Source organism: Gopherus flavomarginatus, chromosome 7 (assembly GCF_025201925.1).
Source record: "Gopherus flavomarginatus isolate rGopFla2 chromosome 7, rGopFla2.mat.asm, whole genome shotgun sequence".
Classification (NCBI taxonomy): Eukaryota; Metazoa; Chordata; order Testudines; family Testudinidae; genus Gopherus; species Gopherus flavomarginatus.
The window spans coordinates 72,222,266-72,242,328 of record NC_066623.1 but is presented as its reverse complement, the minus strand read 5'-3'; the positions used below and the strand labels follow the sequence as shown (position 1 = coordinate 72,242,328).

At 45.8% G+C, this 20,063-nt stretch overlaps 1 protein-coding gene across 4 annotated transcripts in view; it reads right to left on the bottom strand.

The window, feature by feature from the left end:
* NEK7 (NIMA related kinase 7) overlaps nucleotides 1-20,063 on the bottom strand; it is a 151,529-nt gene that overhangs the window by 74,328 nt on the left and 57,138 nt on the right. For all 4 annotated transcript variants that reach the window (XM_050961473.1, XM_050961472.1, XM_050961475.1 and 1 more), the window contains one exon: nucleotides 12,277-12,339. In XM_050961473.1, the coding sequence (XP_050817430.1) occupies nucleotides 12,277-12,339 (63 nt within the window). The remainder of the gene's footprint in view (nucleotides 1-12,276; nucleotides 12,340-20,063) is intronic.

The window sequence follows — 20,063 nt, the reverse complement described above, 5'->3', positions numbered from 1 at the left end:
TAAGAAGTTAAAAATGTATATTATTTATAGATGCCTATATATGATTTCCAATCTTGCAAGAACATGCCGGTCATGGCCAAACTCAGTGTATTCCAAAAACTAAAATTAATCCAAACTGTTGTGTTCCTTGGAAGTGACTAGGCCAGCTGTCAAAGTCACATGGTTAGCTTGCACTTCTGACCTCCGTTGGGTTTATCTCAAGTGCACCCTTTCAAATGACAGGCCCTGAGCCTTCCCGCCTCTCAGAGTGGAATCCCAAGATTCTCTCATTCACAGACCCAGTTCTAGACTGGAACATCCCTGTGATGGTACCTCTCATAAAGCTCTACGGAAATATGCTTAGAATGTGTTTTATGCTACGTATGCTATGCAACATATCTCCATAAAGGTTATGATCTACTGAATGTATTAATCCTATTTGCATGCATCATTTTTGTATTTGACATTATGAATGTTATAAATGTTGGCTGTGTACTGGCTTGATTTCTAGACAACCTTAGTAGAGCATTTGGTCAGTTCCTGGTGAAAGGAATATTGAAATAAAGTATCTCATCAAGAAACACTTAAAGGACAATGGATCTTGGAATGCTCCAATCCACATAAGAAGTCTACTTGAGGATGTTCAAGGTAGCATGTAAACAATGGATGTTACTTGTAAAAACAGTGAGTCATGCCGGACATGTGACTTGCTCAGGTGACTCCTAAACTCCATCTTGGAGCTGGACTTTGTATAGGAGTGAGTCTCCACCCACAAGAGAAAGTCTATTTAAACACCTGGGAGACCCCTCCATTTTGTCTTCAGCTGGCTAAAGAGAGCCTCTCCCCGCACTTCCCCAGGCTAGCTGAAAGAAATTGGAACAAAAGACAGTGACTGTAAAGGGTGTGAGTGATTGCTGGACTCAGGCTAAAAGGAGATTAGTCTGTAAAAGGGAGCATTCTGGAACTGGTAAGGATCTTATCTGTATTCAGTTTGATTAGACATAGATTTGCACATTTTATTTTATTTTGCTTTGCTTGGTAACTAACTTTTTTCTGTCTGTTACTACTTGGAACCACTTAAATCCTACTTTCTGTATTTAATAAAATCACTTTTTACTTATTAATTAACTCAGAGTATGTATTAATACCTGGGGGAGCAAACAGCTGTGCATCTCGCTCTATCAGTGTTATAGAGGGCAAACAATTTATGAGTTTACCCTATATAAGCTTTATACAAGGTAAAACGGATTTATTTGGGTTTAGACCCCATTGGGAGTTGGGCGTTTGAGTGTTAAAGACAAGAACACTTCTGTTAGCGGCTTTCAAGTAAACCTGCAGCTTTGGGGCAAGTAATTCAGATCCTGGGTCTTTGATGCAGCAGATGGGAGTGTCTGGCTCAGCAATACATGGTGCTAGGACCCCGAGCTGGCAGGGAAGACCGGGGTAGTAGTAGTCTTGGCACATTTGGGTGGCATCTGCCAAGAAGGTTTCTGTGATCCAACCCGTCACAATCCCTTTTTTACCAACAGTGTTTCCACAGCAGATCCAACTGGATTTGGCATTTGCAATAGGTGTCCCTTCATTAGCTGTTACCAGCAGGTAAATGCAATGACTAAAAACAGCTTCGTCAACATATTTATTTATTCATAGGAACCCAGCATCCAGAGAAAAGGGTTAAAAGGGCCCACATGTGTATCTTACCTAAAGTTTAGGCAGACCCTGCTTCTGGGGCCTGGAGTCCCATCTGCCTCCCTGCAGACACTGCCTCTTCCTTCAGCTCAAAGAGTGTATCTACTCAAGAGTGTTTTATTCCATGTTCTTCATCTGAAAGCCCCCATCCTTCCCCTCAAAATAAGTCTGGGGTGATGGGTTCATCTTGGTCAGAGATTGGCTTCAAAGGCATTGACACTTGTATTACTAGTGATTAGATTATCTAAAGCCATTCTCTGCCTTTCTATGGATGATCAAGGAACTTCGGCATACTAAGGGCATGTCTTCACGACTAATGTTCAAGTGCTGCCACGGCACCACTTTAATGTGGCTGTGTAGTCGTGGCACCAGCACTAGGAGAGAGACCTCACAGCGCTATTAAAAAAACCACCCCCACAAGAGGAGTAGCTCCCACTGCTCAGAGAACAGCTCCCAGTGCTGGTGCAGTCTACACTGCCACTTTACAGTGCTGAAGCTTGCATCAGTCGGGGGGAGAAGGGGTGTCATATCCCTGAGTGAGAAAGTTTCAGCGCTGTAACGTGGCAGTGTAGACAAGGCCTTAGAACCCACATAATAAACAACACAATAGCAAGTCTGTAAACAGAGATACATACTATATTCATAAAAAATAATACAGATATCTCCCACATTCTTCACACAAACATAGTCAATTCTGCTTTTGTAATGACTGAAAATTGTATGTCTTCGTTGCTAATGTGTTGAAGTATAGGGTTAGGGGTTTTTTTTTTGTTTGTTTCTCAAGTAAGTGTGTTCTTTAAGGGCACAGAACTAGGTGTTTGTCTCATGCAACCTTAATTCTATCCCCTTGTGCGTAAGCATTATGATAGCCTTGCTCAACATCACAAAAGTCTGTAGCAGAGCTGGGAGCACAACCCAGCTTCTCTAGGTCTAAGTCCAGTACCTTGAACACAAGAGAACATAAGAATGGCCATGCTGGGTCAAACCAAATTTTTTTCTTCTTACGTTCCTCTGTCTCATTCGCCGTCCACGCTCTTTATTAAATGAAGGAGACTTGTAAAACAAAGGGTTTGTGATTGTGTAATTAATAACTATCAAAACACATAGGCACAAGGGGCAAAATTCTGGGAGCTTCAATTCTGACATTTCCTGATTTTTAAGTGCTTGGACTTTGCAAACTTTGTTCTTATATGTTCCCACAGTCTAATGTTCTTTTAATAGTGTTTTGTAAGTAATTTCCTTTTATTTTTGAAAGCAAACTAAAATAAAAAACTCTATTGTGGATTATCAGTAGGGCTGGAAACCAGGACGTCTAGAATTCCTTCTAGGGATAAAGGATGGTTCAATGGTTAAATGGACCCGGATTCCATTTCCGGTTCTGCCACAGATTTCCTGTCTGACCTTGGTAAATCTGTCTCTTTATGTTAGGACTTCCCTATCTCAAAGGAGTGTTGTGAGGATAAAAACAATGAAGACTATGAGGCACTCAGATATTACATTGATTGGAATAATACACCTAGACAGATAGCCTAATGGTTGAAGACAACACAGTCACATATAAGATTGGCACATTCATTCTGAAAGCAGTGGGGCTAAGTGAATGAAAATTTACTCTGGTCTCCAAAGGAGTCCACACTCTGGAAGCTGACAAATTACTATTTGTTCTCCCTATTCCAGCCTGATCTGTGCCCTTCAGGAGGTGCAGTGCAGAATCTGACTCAAATTCCATTGCCAGCTCTGACAGAAGCCTTATGCATCTTTCAGTTACTGCAACTATAAAAACAATGAAAAAATATACTTTCCTTTTACTAATATAGGAGTATGAGGCTTTGATCAATAATAAGGCACGTGAAGTGCACTGAATTCAGTGGAACAGCAGTGACCAGAACTCACGGCACCCAGAACTCCTTCCTGGCACCTGACATTACTACTGCAACAAATCCACCTTCTACGGTTCTAACTCTGATCCTGGTAATACATGTGGTGCAGTTGTCATGTTTGAGATCTCAGTACAGATGGAAAGTTTTTACATTTTAGAAGATAACCTCTAAATAAGCTCTACTGAGCATGTGCACACGACTATTTGCAGAAGCTTACAAATTGCCCAAATATGTGTAAATTTTAATGAGGACAGCAAATAGCCCTAGGGCCAGAGAAGTACTATCTCCTTTCCAAATTTCAAGTCCCTCCACCAAAGTATGGATACATTAGAGATCTTCAAAGAAGCAACTGAAAAAAAAAGTAACATAGGCAAAGTATATGTATATGTATTTCCTCCTAACCTCATTCTTGAAAACAGTTGAAGCCTTTTTGCTGAAACTCTTAGACTGAGCAGGGAGAAGGGAAGGAGAGACAGGATACTGAAGAAAATCAGAGGCAGACAGCAAATATTGAAAATTTCAGCCTGTATGGTTGAAGTCTGGCCAATTTATGAGAAACTGAAAGCAAGGGCTTGTACTGTAAAGTGTATGTACTTAACCAGGCATTGCTACTAGCTCCATCTATATTATGAGGAAGTGGCTGCTCACTTGGACACTCTACAAAATGTACAATTTGAGGTAATTTACCAAGCATACCTTTAACTCCAATTTTCTTTAGATGACCAGAAAGTTCTCCATTAAATCTGTGTGAATTCTACTACTGACCAGAACGCAGAATACTGAACCTCATTTCAAGGCAGGGACATCAAGATGTAGACTGTGGCATGTGAGTTGTCACCTAGCCCATCAGTCACTTTTCCCCCTCCATCACACTCCATCTGGTGGCTACTATCAATCATTCTACCTCTAATGGAAGGGTACAACTGGCTTTAAACCTACATTAGTGCCCCCTTACGAGCTGGATGGCAAAAAACACTGTAGGGACAAATCATCTCCTTGCAACAAACTAAGGCTCGGTCTACACTAAAAAATTAGGTTGACCCAGCTATGTCGCTCAGGGGTGTGAAAAAATCAACATCCTTGAGCAATTTAGTTAAGATTATCTAACCCGCAGTATAGACAGCACTAGATGAATTGAAGAATTATTCTGCCGATCTAGAATCTAGATCTAGAATTATTCTGCCTCTCAGGGAAGTGGATTACCTATGCTGAGGGGAGAACCTCTCCCATCGGCATATGTAATGTCTACATCTGAAACACTAACTCCTGAGGGAATTCTGCACCAAAAAATTACACGTACAATATTTTAAAATTCTGAAAATTTTATTTGTCAATAAATAAATGCAGCTCCAGCATGGCAGTGGGGAGCACAGGCCATGGCTACACTGAGGTGGGAGATCACCCTGAAGCTCCCACCTCCCCTGGTACAGGGACTTGGCAGTGAGGCTGCACCTGACCCTGACACAATGCAAGGGCTGGGCCTGCTTCAGAAATACCCCAGGACCTTGCCCCTCTGCGTCTGGTACACCAGATGTGGGTGAGCAGGCTCAGCACAACAAGAGCCAAGTGTGGAAGGACTTGGGGGGAAGGGGGAGGAAACCAGGTCTGAGGTGAGAGGTTTCTGTGTGGGGCAATCTGGGTTCGGGAAGTTCAGTGGGTGATCTAGATGCACAGAGGCTTGTTCGGGAGTTCCAGGTACAGGGGAAATGGGGCTCAGCAGCAGGTTCGGGGGCGGGGGGAGGCTCAGTGCAGCTGGTTGAGGTTGGGGTCTGAATATGGAGGGCTCGTCAGAGGTGTCCAGATGTAGGTTTGATAGGCCTGGTTAACGGGGAAGCTCCAGCTGCTGCCGAGGGGATGCCGCATGCCAGGTTCCTGCTTCCCCCTACGATTCCCCTATTCCCTTTTCTTCTCCATCCCCCTCCCCAGACTCCCACATTCCCCTCCACCTTCCTTCCCCACTGCCACTTCCTCCCACCTCTTCAGTCCCCCTACCCAGCCCCACCACAGGCACTCACTGTTGCACAGAACAGAAAACAGGTGGGATCCCAACACACAGAAGGGAAGCACAACTAGCACTAGGACCCAGGAACTGGCATTCAGCTGCTGAGTCAGCAGAGCCAAGACACAGCCTCCTTCGGCTGGGGAGCTCCGTGCTTGCAGAATGGGGGGGGGGCAATAGCATGTAACCCTGTGTGCTCCCCCTCCCCCGTGCCTTGTTTGGAGGGGGGCAACCCCCCCAAAAAATGCTCCCAAAGGCCTGTGCTTTTCCCCCTCCATGTGGCTTTCTTGCTGTTTTCTGCAGGGAAACATAGGAAATGGGGAGGGGAAGAGGGGGAGGACTTTCTGCAGGTGCACAGTTCTGCAGAATCCCCCCAGGAGTAAAGCACTGCAGCGGTGCCACTGTGGTGTTTCAAATGTAGACAAGCCCTAAGCAAATCTATTTAACAACATTATCAGCCTACAGTAACCTGGGAAGTGACAGTGATAAATTTATTCTGGTGAAGCTCCCCTATATGACAATGTGCTGAACTTCTGCCATCATGCCAGAAGAGAAAGTTACTCACCTTGTGTAGTAACAATGGTTCTTCAAGATGCGTGTCTCTGTGGGTGCCTCACTGTTGGTGCCCTTGCATCCCTGCACTGCTGATCAGAGAACTTTGGTAGCAGCATCCACTGGGCCCACACATGCGCTGTTCCTCCCTTCTCATCTGGCTCAAGGCTAGCTAGCCTTGCACAGGGAAACCCCCCTCAGTTCCTTCTTTACCGCAGAGACCCTTATGGGGTACAGGCGGTCGTGACACACCCATAACGGAGCACATCTTGAAGAACCATCGTTACTGCACAAGGCGAGCCACTCTCTCTTCTTCTTTGAATAGCATCCCTACGGGTGGCTCCACTGTAGGTGACTCCTGAGCAGGTGACCCAATGGGAAGCTGGGACTTTAGAGTCGATTCTGTTATGGATGACAATACTGAGGAGCCAGATCAAGCATCATAAGCAGAATCCCCAGTGCTGGCATAGTGTTCTGCGAAGAAATGCGCAGACACCCAGGTAGGTGCTGTGTAGTTTTCTGGGATGAAGAAATCCTTGAAGAAGGCAACTGAGGAGGAAACCGATCTTGAGAAGTGTGTATGGATTCCAGATGGAGGTACTACATTGCGAACATGATAGTGTTTGATGCAGTTTGAAACCCACTCAGTGTCTGGGCCAATAGTGCTGCACCCTTAGTCCTACCCAGAATGGAAAGGAAAAGCCTAGCTTTCCTAAAAGCCTTCATCCTGCCCAGATAGAAGGCCTAGGCTCTCCTAATGTCAAGTGTGTGTGTAGAATAGCTTCCCTGTCATGAGAGAGGGGTTTGGGATAAAAGTTGGGAGGTGAATGAGTTGGTTCGTGTGAAACGCTAAAGTCACTTTGGGGATGAACTTTGGGTGCGGCCTGAGCATGACCTTGTCAGGAAAAAATATTGTAAGGGAGGTTGCCATAAAAGCCACTATCTTCCCTATCCTCCACATGGAGGTAATAGCGACCAGAAATGCTGTCTTCATTGACAGGTGTGTAAATGAACAACTGCCCATAAATTGGAAGGGCAGTCTGGTCAGGCCCTTTAATACTAAATTCAGTTCCCTTGGTGGGGTAGGATGTCTGGGTTTGGGAAAGAGGTTCGCTGTGCTCTTGAGGAACTTCTTAGGGTACGTCTACACTACGGGATTATTCCGATTTTACATAAACCGGTTTTGTAAAACAGATTGTATAAAGTCAAGTGCACACGGCCACACTAAGCACAATAATTCAGCGGTGTGTGTCCATGGTCCAAGGCTAGCATCGATTTCTGGAGCGCTGCACTGTGGGTAGCTATTCTGTAGCTATCCCATAGTCCCCGCAGTCTCCTCCGCCCCTTGGAATTCTGGGTTGAGATCCCAGTGCCTGATGGGGCAAAAATCATTGTTGCGGGTGGTTCTGGGTAAATGTCGTCACTCATTCCTTCCTCCGGGAAAGCAACGCCAGACAATCATTTCGCACCCTTTTTCCCTGGATTGCCCTGGCAGACGCCATAGCACAGCAACCATGGAGCCCGTTCAGTTTTTTTTTTTTTTTTTTTTTTTTTTTTTTTACACTGTCACCGTATGTGTACTGGATGCCGCTAACAGAGGCGTTACTGCAGCGCTACACAGCAGCATTCATTTGCTTTTGCATGAAATAGACGGTTATCTGTCGTTCTGTACTGTCTGCTGCTATTATGGGTGCCCCTGGCTGAGGTCGGCCGGGGACACAAAGGCAAAACTGGGAATGACTCCCCGAGTCAATCCCTCCTTTATGGTTTCTAAAAATAGTCAGTCCTGCCTAGAATATGGAGCAAGTGTACTAGAGAACCAGTGTATCAGAGAGCACTGCTGCTCCGTGTCAGATCCCGCAAAAATGATGAGCTGCATGCCATTCATGGGGGGTACCCTTGCAACAACCCCACCCGTTGCTTCCCTCCTCCCCAAACCTTCCTGGGCTACCGTGGCAGTGTTCCCCCCATTTGTGTCATGAAGTTATAAAGAATGCAGGAACAAGAAACACTGACTTGTTAGTGAGATAGCAGCGGGAGGCTGCCTCCCCCTCATTTTATGACAGTCCAGGCAGGACACTAAGCAGTGCAGGGGAGAGGAGCCCAGCATCCCGCTGCTATGATAGTCCAGGCAGTACAGAATCTTCTCTTTACACAGGAAAGGGAGGGGGCTGATGGAGCTCAACCCCCAGTTGCTATGATGAGGACGGTTACCAGCAGTTCTTTACCATCTACTGGGAATGACCAGGAATCATTCCTATTTTTTCCCAGGCGTCCCCAGCCAGCCTCACCTGAGGCCAGCCAGGAGCACTCAAGGGCTGATGGTGACGACAGATAGCAGTCATATTGTACCGTCTGCCACCGGGAAGGGGAGAGGAGTGGATACTGCTCTTCACTGCTGCAGCATCGCGTCTACCACCAGCATTCAGTAGACATAGGGTGACACTGAAAAAAGTCAAGAAACGATTTCTTTCACTTTTCTTTCACATGGTGGGGGGAGGGAGTAAATTGATGAGCTATACCTTGAACCACGCTGGACAATGTGTTTGAACCTACAGACACTGGGAGCTCAGCCAAGAATGCAAATAGTTTTCAGAGACTGCTGGGGACCGTGGGATAGCTGGAGTCCTCAGTACCCCCTCCCTCCCTCCATGAGCATCCATTTGATTCTTTGGCTTTCCGTTACGCTTGTCACGCAGCACTGTGTAGCCTGGAGATTTTTTCAAATGCTTTGGCATTTCATCTTCTGTAACGGAGCTCTGACAGAACAGATTTGTCTCCCCATACAGCGATCAATATCTCCCGTACGGTCCATGCTGCAGCTCTTTTTGGATTTGGGACTGCATCGCCACCTGTGCTGATCAGAGCTCCACGCTGGGCAAACAGGAAATATAATTCAAAAGTTCGCGGGGCTTTTCCTGTTTACCTGGCCACTGCATCCGAATTCAGATTGCTGTCCAGAGCGGTCACAATGGTGCACTGTGGGATACCGCCCGGAGGCCAATACCGTCGATTTGCGGCCACACTAATCCTAATCTGATATGGTAATACCGATTTTAGCGCTACTCCTCTCGTTGGGGAGGAGTACAGAAACCGATTTAAAGAGCCCTTTATATCGATCTAAAGGGCTTCGTAGTGTAGACGGGTGCGCCGTTAAATCGGTTTAACGCTGCTAAAATCGGTTTAAACACGTAGTGTAGACCAGGCCTCAGTAGTTGGATGCGAGAAATCTAAAAACTCCTCTGTTCGTTAACGAAAAGTCATTATGGCCACCAAGCAAGTGAGCACATGTGTTCCTGAGCATTTGAGGAGGTTGATAGGAAGTCACACCTCTGTAGGTGACCACTTGCCTTGTGTCACGAGGTTGTTGAGATGTGCTCCCCACCCTATGAGGAATCCACAGTTGGAGAGGAGTAGTGACGGGGGAAGGGGAGAAGCTATATGAACGGGTGTTTGTGCAAACATTTGCTGTGTCCTTCCACCAGTTCAAGGATTGGTTGACCTTGGTGGGTAATGATAGGTGTTTGTCTAGGTTGTTTCTGTTCAGTCTGTGAACGTAGCTGGACCATGACTGAAGACACCACATGCAAAGTCTATCAGCTTATGTACATAGCATGCATGCATACCCAGCATCAGGGTAGTCCCTAGTAAAGTGAAAGAAGTAACTAAAGTTGTTAGGTTTTGGAGGGGTTGAGTGGGTTTTTTTTGTTTTTTTAAGAGAAGAAAAATCAAAGGAAACTCTAAACCAGGGGTTGGCAACCTATGGCACGCATGCCACCTTTGGCACGCAAGCCAATGTTGACCGGCACGCGGCTGCCAGCCGGGGTCCCGGCTGCCAGCCCCGCTCAGCACAGCCGGCTGAGTGAACAGAACCCTAGGCCGGCAGAGACTGAACGGGGCCGGGGACCGGGACCCCAGACCAGCGGCAGGCACGCCCCCCCAGCTTCCCCCTCATCATGCTTGGGTTCTGCAGCTCCCAAGAGTGAGAGCTGCCAAGGCACGGGGCCCTGAGCCTGCTGGAGGAGGGGTGGTGGCAGCAGCTCACACTCCCTGGAGCCACGGAGACCCAAGTGTGGTGAAGCGGGAGCCTGGAGGCGCACGGGGACCGCTGCCCGCATGCGTCTGCTGCAGGAGCCCCCCTCCCCGGGGGGGGGCACCAGGCCACAGCCCGGGAAGGTGCGCCCCTCCGGCTCCCCCCTCACCACGCTCAGGTTCTGCGACTCATGGAAGTGTGAGCCACTGCTGCTCCTCCCGTTGCTCCCCTCCTCCGGCTGCCTCAGCACTCCATGTGGCGTTTTGCCTCCACGGACAGCCAGTGTCTACAGGCATGGGCCTGGTAAGGGGAGTCTCGGGGGGCAGTCAGGGAACAGGAGGAAGGTGGGATGGGTCGGGAGTTCTGGGGGTCCTGTCAGGGGCCGAGGAGTGGTTGGATGGGGCATGGGAGTCCCCGGGAGTCTGTCTGGGGGCAGCGGTGTGGATAAGGGTTGGGGCAGTCAGGGGACAGGTAGGGGGTAGTGTCCTGGGGGGCAGTTAGGGTGGGTGGGGTCTCAGGAGGGGGCAGGCAGGGGACAGGGAGCAGGTAGGTTTAAGTAGGGGGTGGGGTTCTGGAGGGCAGGGGTCCCAGAGGGGGCAGTCAGGGGACAAGGAGGTGGGGGGGGGTGGGTTCCAACCGGGGCAATCGGGGTGGGAAGTGAGAGGGAGTGGATGGGGGTGGGGCTAGGGCAGGGATATCTCCTCTTTTTTGATTGTTGAAATATGGTAACCTTAGGCGAGCGGGGAGCTGGTAAGCGCATGGGGGCTGGCGCCCACATATATCCACTGCAGCCTGCAGGAGCCCCCGGTGGGGCCCTGGGCCGCAGCCTGGGCCGGAGAGGCAGGGGGGCGCAGCTGGTCCCCGTTAGCGGTGCCGCTGCCTCTGCAGGGCTGCTGCCCCCTTGCACTGCGCGGGCTACTCCATGGCTGGGGCTCGCTGCTGCCACAAGCAGGATGCTCTGGCTCTCTGGTGCCTCCGGAAGGTGGCTCCTCCCTGCCGAGCTGCTGCAGCAGCCCAAGCCTGGCAAAGCCAGTGAGTGGACTCGGGGCAGGGGCCACCTGGTTGGGCTGAGGAGGGCTCATGGGCTGTGCACTCTCCAGGAGAGTTCAGGGGGTAGGGAGGGGGGAACCTGGTCTGGGGAGCAGGCCCTGGGGTCTATAAAGGCTCATTGGGATTTGTCCCTCAATGAACCGATGTGCAATGGTGGGGGGAGGGCGTAAGGTAGAAGTTCTGCCTAGGGTGCAAAATATCCTTGCACCGGCCCTGCCCAAGGGGGTGTGTGCACCCCAGGTTAAGAACCACTGCACTAAACTGATAAATTAAAATGTACATCTTAGTTTTAAATGAAGCTTTTTAAACATTTTTTAAAACTTGTTTTCTTTACATACAACAATAGTTTATAGACTTAGAGAGAGAGACCTTCTAAAAACATTAAAATGTATTACTGGAACACAAAACCTTAAATTAGAGTGAATAAATGAAGACTCAGCACACCACTTCTGAAAGGTTGCCAACCCCTGCTCTAAACTAACAGATAAAAGAAAGATTAGTAACTACCTAAGTTCAAACAATAGGTTAACAAGCGGATGAAGGGACAGCTAATAGCAAGGTCTCTACCCAGGGGCAGAGATTTGCCCACACAATACTAGGTAGTCGCCAGCCAGATTGGGGGGGGGCGGGATAGCACATGTGCAGGCTCAACAAACACTGCTACCAAAATTCACTGATTAACAGTGCAGGGATGCAAGTGCACCTATGGTGGAACACTCATAGGGACACTACTCGAAGAACTATATTTTAGTTACTTGAAATAGTAATTTAAATTCAACCCACTTTAAAAAAATCAGTGCATTATTGTACATGATATAAAATGTTTATTCAGTATCATATTATTGTGTTTCCTTCAAATGTTTGAACATGAAAGCTTGCAGTTTAAGGTCTTCTGCCTCTGAATACTTGCCTCCTTATAAAGAAAGTTTTTTTTTTCAAGAAATGAAAAATGAAATTAAATGGAAATCTTTAAGTATTGCATTTAAAAGCCTCATGTATAAGACGGAGGACACTTCATCACCATCTACTGTCAGAGTGAAAGAAAAATCAATAAATTATAACTAAACCTATGAAATTCTTTAACAAGTCTTTACCTTAAGAAGATCTATTTCTTTGATGCAGTCAGCCCGGGCTTTGGCATCCATTAAATCAAATATCTGCACAAAAAAACAAAACATATTTTCTAACAGCAGCAAACACTGTGTCATCATCAACAATTATTATTTTATACTGCCACCAAAAGCATGCCAAGCACTTTATGGGAAAACACAGCATTGCAATAAAAACTAACTCTATTATCCTTAGTACAAGTTTTAGTACTGAAACAGATGTAATATTTCAGATACTACTTCTTACAAAACAAAAGCAACTATTGTTAGTACATTTTTTCAGTATTTTTCAAGCTTTTTTTTTTAATAAATAAATACGAACTGAGTATTCTATACTGAGTCATGTTCTTCTGGTAGCAAATGTGAAATAATATTTGAAATATTTATTAATAATATTTTCAAAAAGCACATTTCCACAGACTTGAATTAGTATTTATGAGAAAACAACCTGACTGCCAAACAGCACATGACCTAAACAAAGTAGAGCCACAGAATGATAGTCCACCACAATAAAGTATCAGTGTAATTAACTTTTAAATACTTCATGCCCTCTTAATCATCTCTCCTTTCAGTCTTAACTCTGCTCTCCATTTTCCCTATAGATTGCTAACCTTCAGCATCACCTAATGACTCCTCAACCTCCCACTGTCTTCTGTTGGTATCCTTTCAAGTTCCAAGTTTGGTACCTTTCTCTCTTCCATCTGTACTCTTACACTTGACAGCAGCATCACTCTCAAGGATTTCATTACCATTTCTATTTATTTATTGACATCTGCACATCTACCCTCAAACTCTTCACTTGAAGTCCACTCTGATACTCCAACTTCCTTTTATTCTCTTGCCATCTCAAGCTCATTGTCTCAGACACTGAACTTAGCCATCCTTCCCCATCCCTTTCTGCTGCATCCCTTCTCTATCTTAATTGAGAACTACCTCATTTTTAGAGCCCTGGGTATCCGCTTTATATCTGTGAACCATTTCTGCCAATTGCCACACAGATGAGGATACAAATTTTGTAAATCGAGCAGGGCTCTGACTGTAAAAATGGGGCAGGTAGATGTGAGGAACCACGGCATGGATCTTCCACCAGCCCTGGGTGGGAGGCCTGGGGGCAGGGACACTGGGCAGGGGCCTGCTTGGGCCCCAGCCCAGGGCAGGTGGAGGGCTTGCCTGGCTCTTACCATGGCTGGGCTGCGATTCCAAGCTGCCCCCCACCAGAGCCAGGTCAGGGAGAGCCGTGCTGGCAACTGTGGGGAGCCTGGGTCCCTCCACCTCCCCTGGGGGGAGGGATGGGGCAGGGACACTGGGAGGAGAGGCTTGGGGGCAGGGACACTTGGCGGGGGACATGAGGGGGCAGGGACACTGGGCAGGAGCTGCTCGGGCCCCCTGCCCAGGGCAGATGGAGGGTCCACCGTGACTCCCCACAACCCAGCTCCAGAAGGGGAGAGAACAGCTCGGAGCCGCAGTCTAGCCACAGTAAGAGCTCGGCAGGCAGCCTTGGGGAGCTGGGGCAGACCCTTCTCCTGCTCTGGGCGGGGGACCCAAGCAGCCCCTGGGTAACTCCACAGGTCTCCCCTTTTCCCCTGGCGAAGCCAGCGTGGAGCCCAGCCATGGAGCTGTGAGGAGCCGCGAGGAGCCGCAGCAGACCCTCCACCTGCCTGCAGTAGGGCAGGGCCTGAAAACAGCCCTCGGCCATGTCTCTGCCTCCCCACCCCAGGTTCTCCACCAGGCCTAGAGCAGGTGGAAGGTCCGCAATGGCTCCCCACAGCTGCCCGTGGCTCTCCCCAGGGAATGCCTCATAGCCTCAGCCCAACCCCCAATGTAGAGCCCCACAGATCCGCAGATAATTTTTGCAGATAGCAGATCGGATGCAGATACACATTTGTGTATCTGCGTAGGGCTCTACTTATTTTTCTTGTCTCACAATCATAACTTCATTATCATCTGACCCTTCTTTCAGGCTCACCCGCCAGCCACACTCTCACATTTTCCTCATCAATATAAACAAAATCTGCCCTTTCCTCACTAACCTCACTGCTAGGACACTTGTTTCTTGTTCTCATCGCTCACCTTGACTTTTATAGCCCCTTACTCTGACACCCCTGCTTTTCACCTCTTTTCCACTCTCCCATCTGCTCAAAATACCACTGTAAAGTCTCGTCCCTGCCTCCTTCCATGCCAGCCACATCATCCCCTTTACTGGCTTCCTGACTCTTATGATTTAGGCTCTGTGTCCTTATCTTACAACGTCTATCCTTTTGCTCTCATTTCCTCCAAATATCACGCTCTGTGCATGACTGTTTCTTTTGATTTTCCCTTGCTCTGCTTTGCATTCTATGATAGCGTAGCTGTGCAACTGGAAGAGTTTTCTTCATTTTGTTTGCCAAACGCCCTCTCTTCCCCTCCTGAGATATCTAGCCTCAAACTAACTAAATCTCAACACTATATTTCTTCCAGGAATCCTTCCTACCTCCTTGGCTCCACTAACTCCACACACCAGCCCTTTTCTGAAAAAATTGTCCTGTTAAGATTGCAAGCTGTTCAGAACAGGGAACATGACTCACAATAGCTATGTTTGTTTATGTAGCACTATAAATTATCTTTTATTATACTTTTTTCAGTTTATACTGTATGCTTATCATCTCTCTCAGATGCTCCTCAGGAAAAGCTGAGTTATGTTCCCTTATGATGATCAAAAGCAGGCTCGACTGAAGAAAAGTGATGAATGAGTCAAGAGCTGAGGGCTTTTCCCTGAGAACACCCTGCCACCAGCCCCCAGATATAAGAAAACGAAAGGACTGTCAGCACCTCGAATGACTTCAACTGCTGAGTAAAAGTACTAGGAGAGAGGCAATCTGTCCCAAGCCAAAAAAATCAATTCAATAATCAAAAGCCAGTGCACTCTCTTTGGAGCACTGATATAATACCACAGCCAGCATCATATTAGCGCTTAAGCCGCAGTGTGTTCCTTCATTTGAGATGCCACTAGCTAATGCCAATCTTTAAACCAAATAGAAAGAATCCTGAGAATCTCCAAGATTTTTTCATTCGTGGAGCTCTGATCCTCATAAGATAGGGTACAGTGTGTACTGACTAGCCTCCACTTGAGCATTTAGAGTCTTGTGATCTCAAGACTGCCCAAAAAAACCCCAAGCCCTAGATTAGGGTGGACCTGGGGTTCACGTTATGAAAAAGATATTACCAGATTCATTATTAAAATGTCAAGCCATAAAGAAAAAAAACTACTTAACAGGAAATAGGAAAAAAAAATCCCTCAACTCTTTGTATGTTAAAACTACAGTAATAAGAAATAGACTGAGCTAGAAGTAATGAATCAGGAAGGAGACAGTGAAAAAATAGATACATGGCAGGATGTGTCACATGAATGGAACGTTAACACTAAGAAATAAAGTCATGTCAGATGTAACAGAGAAAGGGGGGCTAGTATCATACATTAAATTATTGATATAAAGTTAAACCAATACTAATGTAAAAGACAGGAGATGAACATTTATGAGTAAGGTTAGGGGCATGACTAGAAAAGGAGAAGTCACAGTCACCATCTGCTATAGATCTCAAAACCAAAATGAAGAAACTATCCCTACTTAATTCCCTTGTGTGATAGGGTGTTATGGGGCTGGGCAACCTAGTGGCTAGATCACTGATCTTTTTAGTCTGTATGGTGGAGGGAGCGGAGGGAAGAAGTGGTAGGGGGACCCTCTCTACTGAGTCCCAGCCTGGGGCCTGTGCGGATCAACACCTAAATAGGAAAGAAGGAGTCTCCTTCCCAGCAGGGAGTCAAGATCTACTTCCCTGGGCTACTTCCTACAAGTCTCTTCAGTCTGGGTCATGGCCATACTAGTCCAGTTGCCCTGAGTGCTGGGGCTTATTTGCAGCCTCCTCTTGGCAGGGGAGCCCTTACTTGCCTGAAGCGGCTATGCTGGCTGGCAGGCCGCTGATCCATCTGTTCGGGCAGACAGAGAGCTCCTGGCTTCTAGCCAGTCAGTCCCTTACTGATCCAGGCTCTCTTCGTTTCTCCCCACTTCAGGACTGGCATTGGCCACATGTATAGTGGGGCAGGGTTAGCTGAATCCAAACATTTTCTTTAACCTCCCCTGTGCCAGACAACAGTTTTTCTGCTCCCTCACACCTTGACACTGATCTAAAGTCTTATGACTTGTTGATAAGTCCTGGAGGACTTCAATTATTCAGATATCATAATCTTCCGGGAAACACAAAATGTTCAATTCAGTCAGTAAGGAAATTACTGAAATGTGTTAAAGGGTAGTTTATAAAAATGAGAGAGCTTTGGGGCAGGCAGGATACTATTGGGGAAAGACTGACAAACCTGGAGATGGGTACATGGAAAACGTTGATAAAGTGAACAAGAAATGATCAGAAAAAATTTAATGATAATGGAGAAAAATAAACAGGTAAAACTGTGGCAGTGAAGGAGATGAGAGGTCATAAAACTTCACAAAGCATGCAGAATTAGTGGCAAATCACTTTAGTCTCTCAGTTTACAGCCCATTTGTCGTGCTATGGCTCAGTCAGCAATTTTCAAATATCCTTTTTACACATACTACTTTTATTCCATTAGGACTACCATATACACACACACAAACACACCCTAGACTGTATAAAAGCCAACTAAAATTTACTCAGCTTAATATTTGCTCTCCCCCCCGTCCCCCGTCTACCTAGATTTTGTTTTTATGTGTTATACATTGCTGACTAGCGAATTTTAAATGTTCAACTAAGTTTCCATGTCATGATTAAAATACAATTCACAAACGCCTTCAAAACTCTTCCAGGCAAAACCTATAAATCCATTAACAGGTTTTTATATACACCACCAAACTCATTTTGAAAACTTCAATTAAATTTGCACCCAGATCTACAGATTTAAAACTATGCTCAACTGGAATTATCTTGTTATGGGAGACCCACTAATGAAACGCCAGGAATTCTTGAGAAATCATCCATAGAACTCTCTGTGCTTTAAATGATTGATAGTAGTTTGATTAAGAAGCAGGACAATTTACCAAATTCATCAAAATGTTTCTTTTATCATCATGTCACTTGGCTCCCCTGGTTGATGGGGCTGATTGCATTATGTCAGTAACACTATCTGTTAAGACTCCCCACCACTTCCCCAACATACACACACAGCTGATGTGGGTGCAGCATTAACTATCACCAGAGGAGGCTATATATAACCCCCTTCTTGATACCAAAAGAGGACAACTCTCTTAATGGAGAACAGCAATTTATTTTCACAAAATGATAGTAGAGTTATTTAAGTTATATAAAGGATTTGTACAGTTTGTATTTTTATTCTGTGACATGGGAGAAGACTACAAAATTTGATCTCAGCCAACAAATGTACAACAAACTGATCCATGTTGAATATAAGCTACACCAACCAGCCAGCCAAATTACATTTTGCTGTAGCTTTTTGTGCCACGAACATGCTAAATATTTAAAGACTATTGATTAAAATCCATAGCCAGTTGATTCACTACACATGTGACTCTGTGAGGCGCATTCAAGTGACCAAATAACCAATTCATTACTAAAAGTCTGCAATAGTACAGTACAGGAAAGAGTTACATCATCACTGATCCTTCTAGGAAACTGTTTCTCACAGTATGTCACGTCACCTTACACAGAAGGTGCACTCCCAAAATATACCCCCAATACTTGCTGTATTTATAGCAGACTTGCTTACAAATTAAAGCACTCTATACGTCACCCAAACCTGGAATCCACCAATAAGCTTTTTACTTTGTTTTTCTGTTATCACTGTCTACCCCTTATCTTTTGCTTTTGAATACAGCATTCCAAACCAGCTGGGCCATGAAGGCACATCCTACCTTGTACCATGGTAGAACACTCATTTATCTTTATTTTGTCTGGGTTTATATTCGTTAAGGCCAAACACTACATTTAGCTTTGCAAGGTACTGTGGGATATATACCCTCTTGACATAAGTGGGTAGGAGTGAACCTAATACAATTTACCATAATTTTGTGCTAACAGTCATATATAATATGTTAATGAGATGTGCAATACATAATATGATGTGTAACATATGTTGGCTTATAAGACACTGGTAAAGTTTTACAAAAATATTCAAAAGACAAAACTGATCACCATACATGGAGGAGGAAATTGCAGTATTGGTAATTGTATTTGGTATAGTCTTTGTTCTTCTCCCATACAAAGGAAGATTCAGAAAGCCTTCTCCAACTTCCAAAAAACAGAGGAAAAAAGACTGTCAATCACAAATGGTACGCGTAGCCGGGTTCCATCTCCTTTCTCTCAATCATTTGACAGGCTAAAAACATAATAGAACTAGAGAAGCTATCAACAGATGCAGAAAAACCTAACATGTATATAGGAAGAGAGGAACATGAAATAGAAGACAAAACACAGCACCATACACAGTCGTTTAATTGAAGCAGAGCAATTTACTGCATATTACACAAATTCTTTGATTCACACAATAAAAAGAAAAACTTCCTTAAAAAAAGTTTGTATACTTTCAGACAAGTACAAACTGTTGCTTCTCCTATGACATGCAGCCATTTGAGGTGGAGTATGGTTTCTACCCAGAATATTGGGGCGTTTGAGAAAAGGGTCCCTACCTGGTCATCTTTTAGGGCCCCAGGAGCGAATGCTCAGGAAAGTGAAGGTTCCGTATTTCAGCCATCACAACACTCAGTTCATGTAGCACCCTCCCAAACGTTCATTCTCCTCCACAATATACAATTAACACAAACTACGCAGCTTAGGGTCATACAAGATCATGCTTAGATTCAATAACCTCAGGAATTGTTGCAACACTTTCTCTCTCTTGACCATAAAGGGTCAATCACTACAACTGTATTCTAGCAATACAAGACAGAATTCTTCAAAGCTTCAGGGCAGACATTTCAAAATGTCCCAATGAGACCAGAGCTGAAGCCAGGACTACACTAGAATCATCTGCCAGTATAGTAATATTGGTTAGGAGTGTCATTTCTTCTATTCATTATGACATTTCTATATGGCAAAAGCCCTAGTGCAGATGCAGTTATGACAATGGAGCTGCTTTATAACAATTTATTAATACTCTATATTGAACTGGTTACTGGGATGGTTACTGTAATACCATATTGGTGTAGCTTAATAGGGGGGCTTTAAGGATAAGACAGTTACTCACCTTTGTAACTGTTGTTCTTCGAGATGTGTTGCTCATACCCATTCCAGTTAGGTGTGCGAGCACCGCGTGCAAGTTCGTCAGAAGATTTTTACCCTAGCAACACTTGGTGGGTTGGCTGGGCGCCCCCTGAAGTGACGCCCCTATGGCGCCGGATATATACCCCTGCCGACCTGACCGTCCCTCAGTTCTTTCTTGCCAGCTACTCCGACAGTGGGGAAGGAGGGCAGGTTAGGAATGGATATGAGCAACACATGTGAAAAACAATAGTTACAAAGGTGAGTAACCGTCTTTTCTTCTTCGAGTGCTTGCTCATATCCATTCCAGTTAAGTGATTTCCAAGCCTTACCGAGGCGGTGGGGTCGGAGTGAGATGTTGCGGAATGTAAGACCACTGAGCCAAAGGCTGCATCGTCTCTGGACTGCTGAACCAATGCATAGTGCAACGCAAAGGTGTGGATGGAAGACAAGGTAGCAGCGTGACATATTTCCTGGATGGGAACATGGGCCAGGAAAGCGGCAGACGAGGCTTGAGCCCGAGTAGAATGGGCGGTGAGATGGTTAGCCGA